This window comes from Psammomys obesus, unplaced genomic scaffold, assembly GCF_907164565.1.
Source record: "Psammomys obesus unplaced genomic scaffold, mPsaObe1.curated_primary_1811, whole genome shotgun sequence".
Classification (NCBI taxonomy): domain Eukaryota; kingdom Metazoa; phylum Chordata; class Mammalia; order Rodentia; family Muridae; genus Psammomys; species Psammomys obesus.
This window is the reverse complement of record NW_026596069.1, coordinates 364,496-377,189: the sequence shown is the minus strand read 5'-3', so window position 1 is coordinate 377,189 and position 12,694 is coordinate 364,496. Positions and strand designations below refer to the sequence as shown.

At 43.0% G+C, this 12,694-nt stretch overlaps 1 protein-coding gene across 1 annotated transcript in view; it reads right to left on the bottom strand.

The window, feature by feature from the left end:
- The window catches only part of Pfdn1 (prefoldin subunit 1), a 56,134-nt gene that overhangs the window by 30,535 nt on the left and 12,905 nt on the right, over positions 1–12,694 (bottom strand). The window contains exon 3 of the mRNA XM_055625506.1: positions 1,535–1,619. Coding sequence (XP_055481481.1) covers positions 1,535–1,619 — 85 coding nt within the window. The remainder of the gene's footprint in view (positions 1–1,534; positions 1,620–12,694) is intronic.

The following is a 12,694-nucleotide window of genomic DNA, read 5'->3' as shown; positions in this document are numbered from 1 at the left end:
CTCGGGCCCCAGCCCCACCCCATCTTTGCATTCTACTCTTTATTCATCCAGATGGGTTTTAGATTTGTTTACCTGGCTGCAAGAACAATAGTTTCATTTGGGTTTTTCAAACATTTCTAGTTTTTTTTCTGAGTGAAATCAGCAGGAAGAATATTTACTCTAAAGCAGCTGGGAGGCATAAAGGCTGTAACCGCAAACTGGACACTACAGGCTGACAAACAGGGTTTTTCTTTATGGTTTTTGTTTTATTTTATTTTTACATTGCATCTTTACAATACACAAATATATCAAGTTAGTTTAAATTATCAGTTAAGCGGGGCAGTGGTAGTGCTCATCCTTAATGCCAGAACTCAGGAGGCAGAAGCAGGGGGACCTCTGAGTTCAAGGTCAGTCTGGTCTACAGAACAAGTACAGCCAGGGCTACACAGAGAAACCCTGTTTCAACGCCCACCCCCCCACCCCCCAAAAAAAATTATCAAACTAAAATAAGTCTAAGAAACTCTTAGGTTTTTAGGTACTACATGCTCCAAGGCCATGTCAAATCAGCCCCTGAGGAATCCCCACAGACTTGAGGGAGTGTCTCCCCAGTTCAGCAGAGTATTCAGCAGTAGTATTCTAAACCACTGCCTCAATAGTACTGACAGAAGCTGGATCACGTGACCTATGCGACCCTGATCACAGGAATCTTGGTGCCTAAGAAACGGTCCATTTTTGTGTCTGATCTAATCCCTGTGATATACAGCCCCTTCACCAAAGCCCGGAAGAAAATCCCCTGAAAGGTCTCAACTGTAAAAATAAGTTTAAGCTTCCCCATACTTTCCTAGTCTATCATATTTGCCCAAGTTCTAAAGTTGTTGATTTTCCTCGTGGGAGAGCACACTCTCCCTCAGATGTTTATTAATTATGGCTCCCTATTCTGTCAGTGTGTGAAACTCAAATCTAGGATAAAGGAATTGCATGTAAAAGAAACACAGTCAGACCCTCTAGCAGCTGTGACTGTTGCCCATTATTCTGCCCATCTGCCATAATCTACCACTTAAACAATGCACTACTCTTCTGTTTATGGGTTTTCAGTATATGTGCTGCCGAAGCGAGCACTGTTTATGGGTTTTCAAATTGATTTTTTGTTGGTGTCCTTTTTTAAAAAAATATATCCATTAAAAGGCAGTAGAGAAAAAACATTCAGATCAACACTTTATCTTTAAATTTGCCCACAGTTTTAAAAAAAGAGTGAGACTGTTTTGTTTTGTTTCTCTTTATAGCCCTGGCTGTCCTGGAACTCACTCCATAGACCAGGATCTCACAGAGATCTGCCTGCCTCTGCCTCCCAAGTGCTAGGTTAAAGGCATGCGCCACCACAACCTGGAGACAGTTTTGTTTCTTATCTTCAAATACTGCCATAAATATGGTTGTTCCATGGTTTTAACACAGAATAAATTAGGTAAAGTGGAAATATGACATATGTTTTCATTTAGTAACACAATGGGACTATCACTTTTGTTCCCTAAAAGCTAACTGCTGTTGTTGGACATACCTCCAGCTCTTTAATTTTTTCTTCTGCTATTTTCTGTTTTTCTAACAGTTGGTTGTGAATTACTTCCTTGGACTGTAGAATAAACCTAGAAAACAAAGAGTTGAAAGTTAAGACACATGACCACTATATTCAAAACCAATAGTTACACACCACAGTTAACAAGGCAATCTAACAGACAACCAAAAAAATTTTGTTTCAGGACCAAAAAAAATTTGTTACATTGAATAAACTTTGGAAACCATAACTGTTTTTAAGTTTTCTTGGCCAAGGAAAAATAAAGGGTTAAAAGTAAATTCTGTTGCCTTATTTAAATGACAATCTGATGTTGAAAACACCAAAAACATTAAAAATGCATTAAAAAGTCAACATATAAGCAACAAGAATTTCTGGTAGTTTTGAGCTGTCTGACTTTTTGGACTTTTAAAGCAGGGTCTCTAAACTGGCGCGTCCTTCCATCTCTCTGGCTTTTTGTAGCAGCAGTAACTCACGACCTTTAAAGTCACAATCGAGCACTGTGTTAAGATCAATGCCTCAGTGTCTATATGGGCTCCACACACAAAGGCACTGTATAAGCCATAGTGTCTTTTATTATTATTCCCAGTGTATAATACCTCTGAAGAGCTCAAAACGCACAAACAGAAAATTAGAAAATTTCAACTTTTTCCATTTCACAGGCACATTATTTACCACTGTTGAGGGCCCAAATACGGGGTGGCTTTATGTATTAACACTGAATCTGTTTTGTGGCATTAAGTTCGTAATTTTTCCTGAAGGAAAAGGAAGAACAAACTGCTTCAGAGCCTCAAATAAGGGAGCTGAATGAAGTATTTTTCTTCTCCGAGAACCACGGAAAAACCCCAATTACTCAAACGACTTTCAGGACTGTTTAACCAGGCTAACGTAGACTTCAAGTAACGATTACAACTACTTTTTGAAGATTACTTTTTATATGCATTAGTGTTTTGCCGGCATGGGTATCTTTGTGACGGTGTTGGACGGGTGCTCGGAATTGAACTTGGGTTGTCTCGAAGAGCAGCCAGTGCTCTTAACCTCTGAGCCATCTCTCCAACCCAGCAATTACAATTATGTGAGTTGGGTGGTTTCACCTCTGCACTAACCAGTTCAGCAGCAAAGAACTAAACATTATCTTTTAGTGAAGAAAGCCTAACAAATCACGGTTACAGCATGTGATTCTCCTCTGCCAACGTCAATGCAACAACACTGTGCCTCGGTGGGATCCCACCAAGAGACTCTGTTATCGTGGACACTGAACAAGTGATAGGAGACGACAGAGCAGCTGGAGACCCGACACCTGAGAAAAAGCATCTTCTACTCCTTTATGAACGCACCTTACCATACATATTGGTACAGCCCCGTGGACTCTATTTCATGGCACTAATTTTTAAGCTTCACACATGAAGTCAATCACCCAGCTATCTAAGATTTATTTTACTTTTATGTGTATGAGCGTTTTGCCTTGTGTGTATCTGTGTGCACTACATGTGTGCCTGGCATCCATGGAGGTTAGAAGAGGACATGGAATGTCCTGGCACTGGTGTTACAGATGGTAGTGAACCAGCATGTGGTGTTGGGAAACGAACCAGGGTCCTCTGCAAGAGCAACAAGCGCTCTTAATGGCTGAGCTCCCTCTCCAGCCCTTAGTCCAGCTGTCTTAACTGCTGTTTCTTCACTATGTCCTGGAAAGGTGGTTCACACACATAAAAAAATAATGATTAATTAAGTGTAGGTCTTTCCCTATAGAACCCATCATACTAAACATTCTTACTGGATCCAAGAGACAAGTGTTACTTCAGGTAAGACTGCGTCACGCTCAGGGTTTTTCTCTTTCAAAATCAGGAATGTTACTCAGGAAGAGCTGTTTTCAACTACACTGGGTCTTAGTGACATGATGTGAAAAGCATCACATAAGTCAAGGTCCAGGAGCTGCCAAGTATGTCATTCATGCACAATTTTGCTAGCAGAGTCATTTATGAATGAAAGCGGTTCTCAAAGTCAGATGCACGTTCTCAAACAGCACTGACAGCTACCACTGAGTAGCACTCTCAAATGATAGGCCATCAGACATCAGCTTTCTTAGTGTCTGGGAGATTTTCAAAGCTAAGATTAGAGGTCAAGTCATTATTTTATGTGGCCTTTAAAAAGAAAGTTGTCTGAACGGATACTAAATCCCTTGGGCAGAAAATAAAGTCACTAGAAAGCAAGAGCAGTAAACAACAGAGCCATGTTGCCCATGGCCACACATCCCTAAGGTCGCTATGTCAGCCAGGCCAACTTCACAGGCCAGAGCCAGCCAGCCTACTACTATGAACCGAAACATCTCGGCCATGCAGGTTTTAGACAAGAGGAGCATTTTATACGGCCAAATGTGTACCTAAAAGGGCTGTTAGGTAAAAAATTCAGACACAAGGCATATGGAGAGTTGTTTGAGCCCTCAATACAAAGGTGGCACAGATACTCTATACAACTATGGGAAGACTCCAAAAGGCTAAGATTTCTGGGAAGTCCTCAGGGAATAATGTGATCTAAGAGGCAGTGAATTATTTGGAGACAATATACCATGTGTCATAGTCTCACAAGTATTAAATATACAGTTTCTAAAAGAGAACCTCACAGAAATCCTGCCTAATTGTTTCTACAAACAAATAGATTAAAAAAAAAAAATCTGGAGTTTGAAAATGTACCTCCCTGACACCAAAAAAAGAACCAGAGAAAAGGGAAAGAATTCTCCTGTGACAAATGATGAGCAGAAGCGTGCAGGTGACAGCTGGGATCACATAACCTGTATTAGAGTCACTGCTTTGAAAGACCTCCATTTTCACCTGGAAGTCAATGCCCTGTGGCCCTGCAAAGCCCCTCTCAAACATGTGACCTGCTGTGTCAATTCCTCGCTTATCTGCAATTATGTCACCCGGGCAACATACTTCTCTGGGTTTTGCCCCTCTATGAGAACACCATAGGCTGTGATTTAGATCATACTACAGGGCTGGCAGGCGAGTTCCACTTTCTTACAACTCAGCATAGATCAAAATTATTATGCACCTCCCAGAAATACAATTCAGGGCTAGTGGCAATGCTGTTTACCACTCACAGAGTATGGGCATTTAGTCACATGCCATTCAGAAATAACAGGCTCACAACACTGACTTTGTTTGCATAGGTGTCTTACAATATTCTAATGGCATTTCATTTTCAGGACAGCCATAAATTGAGTAGCACAAAAAAGGAGGAGTAAGAATGAACCTAACTGGAACTAGACAAGGTGCTGCACACCTGTAATCCTGACAAGAGGATGTAGAAGCAGGAGGATTAGGAGCTGAAGGTCATCCCCAACTACAGAGCAAGTTGAAGGCTAGCCTCAGCTACATGATACTCCATCTCAAAAAGCCAAAGTAGTTAAGTTAAAAAGCAAAAAGTGGCTTTCACCCTGAAAGTCCCTGAGGAATTTTGGAGGCCTTGAGCACTTGCACTGTTATGAAAACAGGAAACAGACAGCAGGTAAAAACAGGCCAGTGTGAGGCTGTACCAAGAAGACTCTTCTATTTGAAGCAAATTCCCAAAGGGTGCCACCTTTTGCCTAAGAGTCCTGGCAAAATAAATTTGCCTCTCTGTAAGACACAGAAAACTACTTTAGGAGCAAGTAGAATAACCAAATAAAAATTATCTTGTAAGAATACATAATCAAGCCAGGTACAGCAATACATGCCTTTAAACTCAGTGCTTGGGAGGCAGAGGCAGGCAGATCTCTGTTGAGTTCAAAGCGAGCCTGGTCTAGGTACTAAATTCCAGAAAAGCCAGAGCTACATAGTGAGACCCTCTCTCAAAGCAAGCAAACAGAGCAAATAAAGAATTTATGTGCACATATATGCATGCAGACAAAACACTCATACATATAAAATAATCTTTATATATAACCACACAGACACACAGACACGCACACACACAGGAGCTGGAGAGACGGCCCAGCCATGAAGACAGCATATCATATCTTAAAAAGGACCGGAGTCTGATTCTCAGCATCTATGTTAGGCAGCTCCCGGCCACCTGTAACTCCAGCTCTAAGAGGATCCAACACTTCTAACCTCTGGCATATGTGAGCGTGTGCACACACGCTCACACAGATTAAAGCAATAAAAATTAATCCAAGCCAGGCAGTAGTGGTACATGCCTTTAATTCCTGTACTTTTGAGGCACAAGCAGGCAGACCTCTGAGGTCAAGGCCAGCCTGGTCTACATAGCGAGTTCCTGGGACAGCCAAGGCTACACAGAGAGATCCTGTCTTGAAAAACAAAACAAAATCTTAAACAAAACAGTGTGAGGCGAGTGTGGCTCTGTGTGACCAAGCATTCATGACAGTCAAGTACGCCAATTCCTCAGTCTCATAGGAAAGGCAAAGCTTCCCGGGTCCAGGTACAAACGCTGAGAAATGGCCAATCTGTAGCTAAAAACAGTATCTGCAAAAAGTGACAAGCTCCATTCCTCCTCCTGAATGACTGCATGACCAGCCCCCAGACACCCCCCTACAGAGATCCCTACCAAGATAAGCTAGCCCTCCCCTTCCTTAATGCTGTCCATAACAAAGACAGACTGCTGACGTACCTCCCTCTCAGTGCGCCTCCCTCTCACACCCGGCTTTACATTACTCTAAAGTCTGTCTTTTTCTTTCTTTCTTTTTTTTTTTTTTTTTGTTTCTGTTTTGTTTTTCTAGACAGGGTTTCTTTGTGTAGCCCTGGCTGTCCTGGACTCACTTTGTAGACCAGCCTGGCCTCGAACTTACAGAGATCTTCCTGCCTCTGCCTCCCACAGTGCTGGTATTACAGGCATGCACCATCATGTTCTGCCAGGTCTGTCTTTCTTAATATCCCTTTTGCTCCCACTCAGGTTTCCAGCACCAGCCACATGAGCCATGGCAATCACCACAAGCTGGCTTTCTCTTAAGTTACAGGCCAAAGTAGACAACAATAGTACCCGAATATGTCAAGCTCAAAACTTAACTTAGAGTTGCTCCTAGTTAGACAAGTGGCATAGTTCAAGTTAACTATAAGAAAGGCATTATAGACTCAAGGGGGCAACAAGAAGACAGCTCAGCAAGGCAAGCAATCGCTGTGGGAGCCTGAGAACCAGCCACATAAAGGTGGGGAGGGAAATAACTTACAGAGTTGTCCTCTGACTTGCTTACTCATGCAATGTTCTTTTAAAAAAAAAAAAGAAGAAGAACATTGACTTGCACTTGCTTTTTTGTTTGTTTGATTTTCAGGACAGAGTTTCTCTGTATAGCCTTGGCTACGTGGAACTTGCTCTGTAGACTGGCCTTGAATTCAGAGATCTGCCCGCCTTTGCTTCCGGAGTGCTGGGATTAAAGGCTCGCAGCACTACCGTCCAGCTGAACTTGGACTTCCTTTATACATATATTACAGTTTATTCACTTTGTATCCCAGTTTTAGCCCCCTCCCTCATGCCCTCCTAATCCCACCCTCCATCCCTCATCTCCTCCCATGCCCCTCCCCCAGTCCACTGATAGGGAGGTCCTCCTCCCCTACCTTCTGACCCTAGCCTATCAGGTCTCATCAGGACTGGCTGCACTGTCTTCCTCTGTGGCCTGGTCAGGCTGCTCACCCCTCAGGGGGAAGTGATCAAAGAGTCAGCCACTGAGTTCATGTCAGAGACAGTCCCTGTTCCCTTACTAAGGAACCCACTTGGATACTGAGCTGCCATAGGCTACATCCGTGCAGGGGTTCTAGGTTATCGCCATGCATAGTCCTTGTTTGGAGTATCAGTCTCAGAAAAGACCCCTGTGCCCAGATTTCTTGGTTCTGTTGCTGTCCTTGTGGGGCTCCTGTCCCCTGCAGGTCTTTTCTATTTCCCCCTTCTTTGGTAAAATTCCCTGCACTGTGCTCAACATCTACTTTGACACTCTGCTGGGTAGTCTTTCAGAGGCCCTCTGGGGTAGGCTCCTGTCCTGTTCCCTGTTTTCTCCTTCCGATGTCCGTCCTGTTCAAAACAAGCCACTACTCTAAGACATTCAGAGTCCCAGCCAGTTTCAAAAATGAAAACACATACACACAAAACTGGACAAAGTATGAACTACTGCAAACCAAAGATTATGACATTCTTAAGGGCAGCCAGAGAAAGACACATTATATTCAGAGATAAGAAATATAACAAAAAAAAAAAAAAGTTATCACCAGAATAGGTGAAAACACTTCAAAAATAAAAAAGAAATTCCAACAAAAGCTGAGAATCTTTATGCTGGCAAACATATGCCACAGAAATGCTACAAACAGTTCTTCCACCAAGAGAAGTTTACAGGCTGGGGACATAGCTATGTGACAGAGTGCATCCCTGCCTGCATGTGCGAGACCCTGGGCTCAATCTCCAACACTTGGAAGGTGAAAAGCAAGAGAATGATGTTTGAAAACAGCCCAGCTACACAGTGAGTTCCAGGCAAGCCTTGGCTACACAGACCCTGTCTCAAAAACAAACAAGGAAACCAACTAATTCTCAAAGGCACCACAAATATGCATTGGAGAAAGGACAGCCTATTCAGTAAATGGTGCTGGGAAAACTGGAAATACAAATTCAATAGATCAAACTTGATTCCTGTCTCTTACACTATATAAAGCTGTATAAAAGACCTTGATGCATCAAAGACCCAAAACTCTGAAAGTTCTAGAGGTAAACAGAGAAAACACTTGAAGACACTGTTACAGCTTGGGTAACCTGGCAAGAGTGGCTCACGCCTCTAATCCCAGCACTTCAAAGGTCTGATACAAAAGGACTGCTACAAATACAAAGCCAGCCTAGGATACGTAGTGAGCTCTATCCTGGGTGGGACAGCCTGTCTCAAATAGAGACAGAAAAAGAATGACTTCCTAGACAGGATACCCCAAAATCATAAGAAACAAGATGTTATTCCATTAAACTAATAATCATCTGCACTGCAAAGGAAACAAGCAACAGTGAAGAACCAACTTCAGAATGAGAAGAAATATTTTCAAATGTTATGTAAAAAAGGTCACTCCCTAGACTACACAGAGAAGTGAAAACATTCACAGGAGTGAGGCCACACAGCTCGGTTGGCAGGGAACTTGCCTTGCAGGAGACACTGGCTCAATCACCATCATCCCATAAACCAGGTTTGGTGCCTATAATCCCAACACCTGGATGGTGTTCAAGGTCATCCTCAACTACAAATAGAATTATGGCTAGTGAAACGGCGAGCAAGATAAAAGTAACTGACAACTTGAGTTCAATCCCTAGAACCCACCTGGTGGAAGGAGAGAAGCAACTCCCACAAGTTGTCCCCTGATCTTCATATACTTGCAAGTCCCTAGCCCTGACAACATACACACACATATTAATTACAGCACTTGGGAGGCAAATCCCTCAGAGTTTGAGGCCAGCCTGGCCTACACTGTGCAGTGGTTCTCAACCTATGGGTCAAATGACCTTGACTAAGGCCATAGGAAAACACAGATAATTACGATTCATAACAGTAACAAAATTACAGTTACAAAGTAGCACAGGAACTGTATTAAGAGGTTGCAGCATTAGGAAGGTTAAGAACCACTTACATAGTGAGATGCAGGATAGCCAGGGCAAAATAGTGAGACACTGTCTCTAAACAACAAAATCCACACACTGGAGGGTTAGTGCTCTAGTTTGCTTCTCTGTTGCTACGATAAAACATTGACCAAAAGAAACTTAGGGGAGAAAAAGACTTGTTTCATTTTACAACTCCCAGGTCAGAACCATCACTGAGCTAAGATAGGGTCCTGGAGGCAGGAACTGAGGCAGAGCCAAGGACCTCTGTTGCTTACTGACATGCTTGCTCAGCTTGCTCGCCTAGTTCCTTACTTGGTTTGAGGATTTTGGGGTTTTGTTTCGTTTGAGTTTTGTTTGGTTGATTATTTTGTGTGTCTGTGTGCTGTCATTTTTGTTTTGCTTTTTGTTTCTTTTTATGTGTGTAGCCCTGGCTGTCTTGACCCGTGCTATGTAGACCAGGTTGGCCTCTGTGATCTCTCCACCTGTGTGATCTCTCCCAGTGCTGGAATCAAAGGAGTGTGCCACCACACCTGGCCTCAGCTTTCTTTGCTATACAACCCAGGACCACCTGCCCAGGGTTTGGCATGGCACATAATGAGTTGGGCCCTCCCACATCAATCATTAACTAAGAATGCCCCCACAGACCCGTGCCAACAGGCCAGTTTGATGGAGGCAACCAAGGCAACCCTCAATGGAGGTTCATTCTTCCCATGTGACTTTAGAGTGTGTCAATTCGACAAAAACTAATCAACACACGAGTGAGACAGCTCAGGGACTAGATGTTCCTGCTGCCAAGCCTAATAACCTGGGTTCGATCCTCTGGACCCTCAGGGTAAGAGGAGAGCACATCCACTAATCCCCACAAGTTGTCCTCTGTACCACTCCTCTATACACCACACACACTAAGTAAAACAAATTTTTAATAAGATTTTATTTATTTTATGTATATGGCCGCTCTATCTGCATGTGCTCCTGCATGCCAGAAGGGGGCAGTAGAGGGTATAGATGGTTGTGAGCCACCATGTGGTTGCTGGGAATTGAACACAGGACCTCTGGACGAGTAGACAGTGCTCTTAACCGCTGACCCATCTCTCCAGCCCCACTAAGTAAAATTTAATTAAATTTTTTCATTGTTTGTTTGAGATAGGGTCTCATTATATAGCCCTGGTTGGCCTGGAACTCACTATGCAGATCAGCCCAGTCTTGAACTCCAGAGATCTGCCTGCCTTTGCCTCCTAAGTGCTAAGATTAGAGGTCTTCAACACTACGCAAAACTAAATTATTTTTTATTTACTTTATGTGTATGTCTCTGTGTAAGAGTGTATGTATATATGCACACTCACTATACCTGTGAGTGTGTGAGTGAGTATGCCAGCCAGGTGGTTCCTCAGGAGCCATCTACCTTGTTGTTGAAGACAGGATTTCCCTGTGTAGCCTTAGCTGGCCTCAAACTCACCGAGATTCACCTGCCTCTGCTTCCAGAGTATTGGGATTAAAGGAGTGGCACCATCCCCAACTCTACCCTGGTTTTGTGACAGGATCTCTCACTGGAACCTAGGGCACACCAATCAGGTTAGGCCAGCTGGCCAAGGAAACTCCAGTGAACCATCTGTCTCTGCCAGGTTTATAGGGCATACCACCTTTTTACCTGGGTGCTGGGGATTACTCAGGTCTTCATACTTATTTGGCAAAATTTTTCTAATTGAGTTATCTCCCAGACAGACAGTCTCTCTCTCTCTCTCTCTCTCTCTCTCTCTCTCTCTCTCTCTCTCCGGTGAATCCCAATTTGCCCAGAGTGAACACATGAGAGAATAATAGCAATTAATGAGCTAAGTGTTGTGACATGTAATCCCAGCGAGACGACTGCAAATTCAGGCCTCACGTGAAAAGCCGGCCATGGTGGTGACACTTGGTAATCCTAGGGCTGGGGAGGCAGACATAGGAGATAACCAGACAACTAATCTTGCTGAACTGCTGAGTTCTAGGTTCGTGAAATCTTGTCTTTAAAAAAAGGGCTGGAGAGAGGGCTCAGGTAATTATGAGCATTTGCTGCTCTTCCAGAGGACCAACATCTCTCTCTCACACATGCACACACAAAAGGAACTTCATGGTCATTCTCAGCTATACAGTAAATTCAAGGTCAGCCTGGGTTGCATATGATACCCTATCTCAAAGAGACAGAGAGATCCCAGTAAGTATTAAACATAACACAAAAGAGGGGACTCTAAGTGGTGAGCCTACAGTCAATGTAATACTTACAAATGAGAAAGAAAAGGAAACAGGATGAGCCTGAGAAGCAACGCTAGAAAGGTGCAAAGAAAAGTCAAGGCTTGGGAGGAAGATCGTGCAGCTGGACTCCTTCCTGATGGGTCAGGTGAGGACTGAGAACGCACTTCGGGAAATAGACACGTGGCTCCTGGGGACCCACTCCCACCTCCAAACATTCGAGATAAGCAATGTACACTGCAAGGTTCAGTTTGTTCTAATTTAAAAAACACTGTCTATTTTTAAGTCAAAACCATTACTCCTGAAATGGAAGCTGTAGTACGTTAATCTATTTTTAAAACAGATGTTTATTTTGGGTTACTATTTGGCATTCTAAGTATTCTGGTAAGTAATCACGTCTGATGTTTACCACTTTTATTTTGGCCTCATCAAACCTCAAATGTTGAAGTAAATAGCGAGAACGCTTACTTCTTTTTTTTAATTTTTTTAAAGATCTGATCTTTATTTTACTAGTAGGTTAAAATACAATACTGGAAAAAATATAGCCAAGGATAATGGAAGAAGAAGTTACTATTTTATGAGTACTGATGGGATATATACAGAAAGTTGATAAAAGAACAGAAAGTCATAAAAAAAATTTAAATATATCTAAAGTCATTCTGAACCATACACACAGGACGCATATTAAGAAGCCGGTGTAGCAATCCCAGCTCTTGGGGGTCTGAGTCAGGAAAATCAACCTCAGTTTGAGACTAGCATGATCTACATGGTGGATTCCTCCAAACCAGGCCAGGCTATGGTGTGAGAACATGTCTCAGAATGAAGCAAAACAAAACAAAAAATAGAATGCACATTGTCATCCAAATCTTGTACTCTCGGCAAACATAAAAAGACGGGCAGAGACGAGCAGTCATGAGCCCTTACCTATTTAGAGATATGTTTTTAATGCTGGGCTCTAGATGCTTAAAAGTTTTGGTATCACAGTGATTTAAGTCCTCCTTGAAGCCAAAAGGATGACGTCTTCTAAACATCTGATCCATTTCAAAGTAACTGATATGCCTCAAAACTAGAGAAGGTGAGGACAGCCCAGCAGGTAAGAGCACTGGCCACCAAGCTGTCCTGACTTCCGAAGGTGCGCCCATCTAGGAGAGAGTAAATTAATCAAAATGATTATTTTAAAAGGAGAGAGACAGGGACTGCAAAGTGTCTCAGTGGTTAGGAGTGCTTGCTGCAGCTACAGTGGTCCCAAGTTCGGTTCCCAGAACCCACGTGAGGCAGTTCACAACCACCTGTAAGTCCATAGGACATAACATCTCGCATGCAAACACACACACACACACACACACACACACACACACACACACACACACA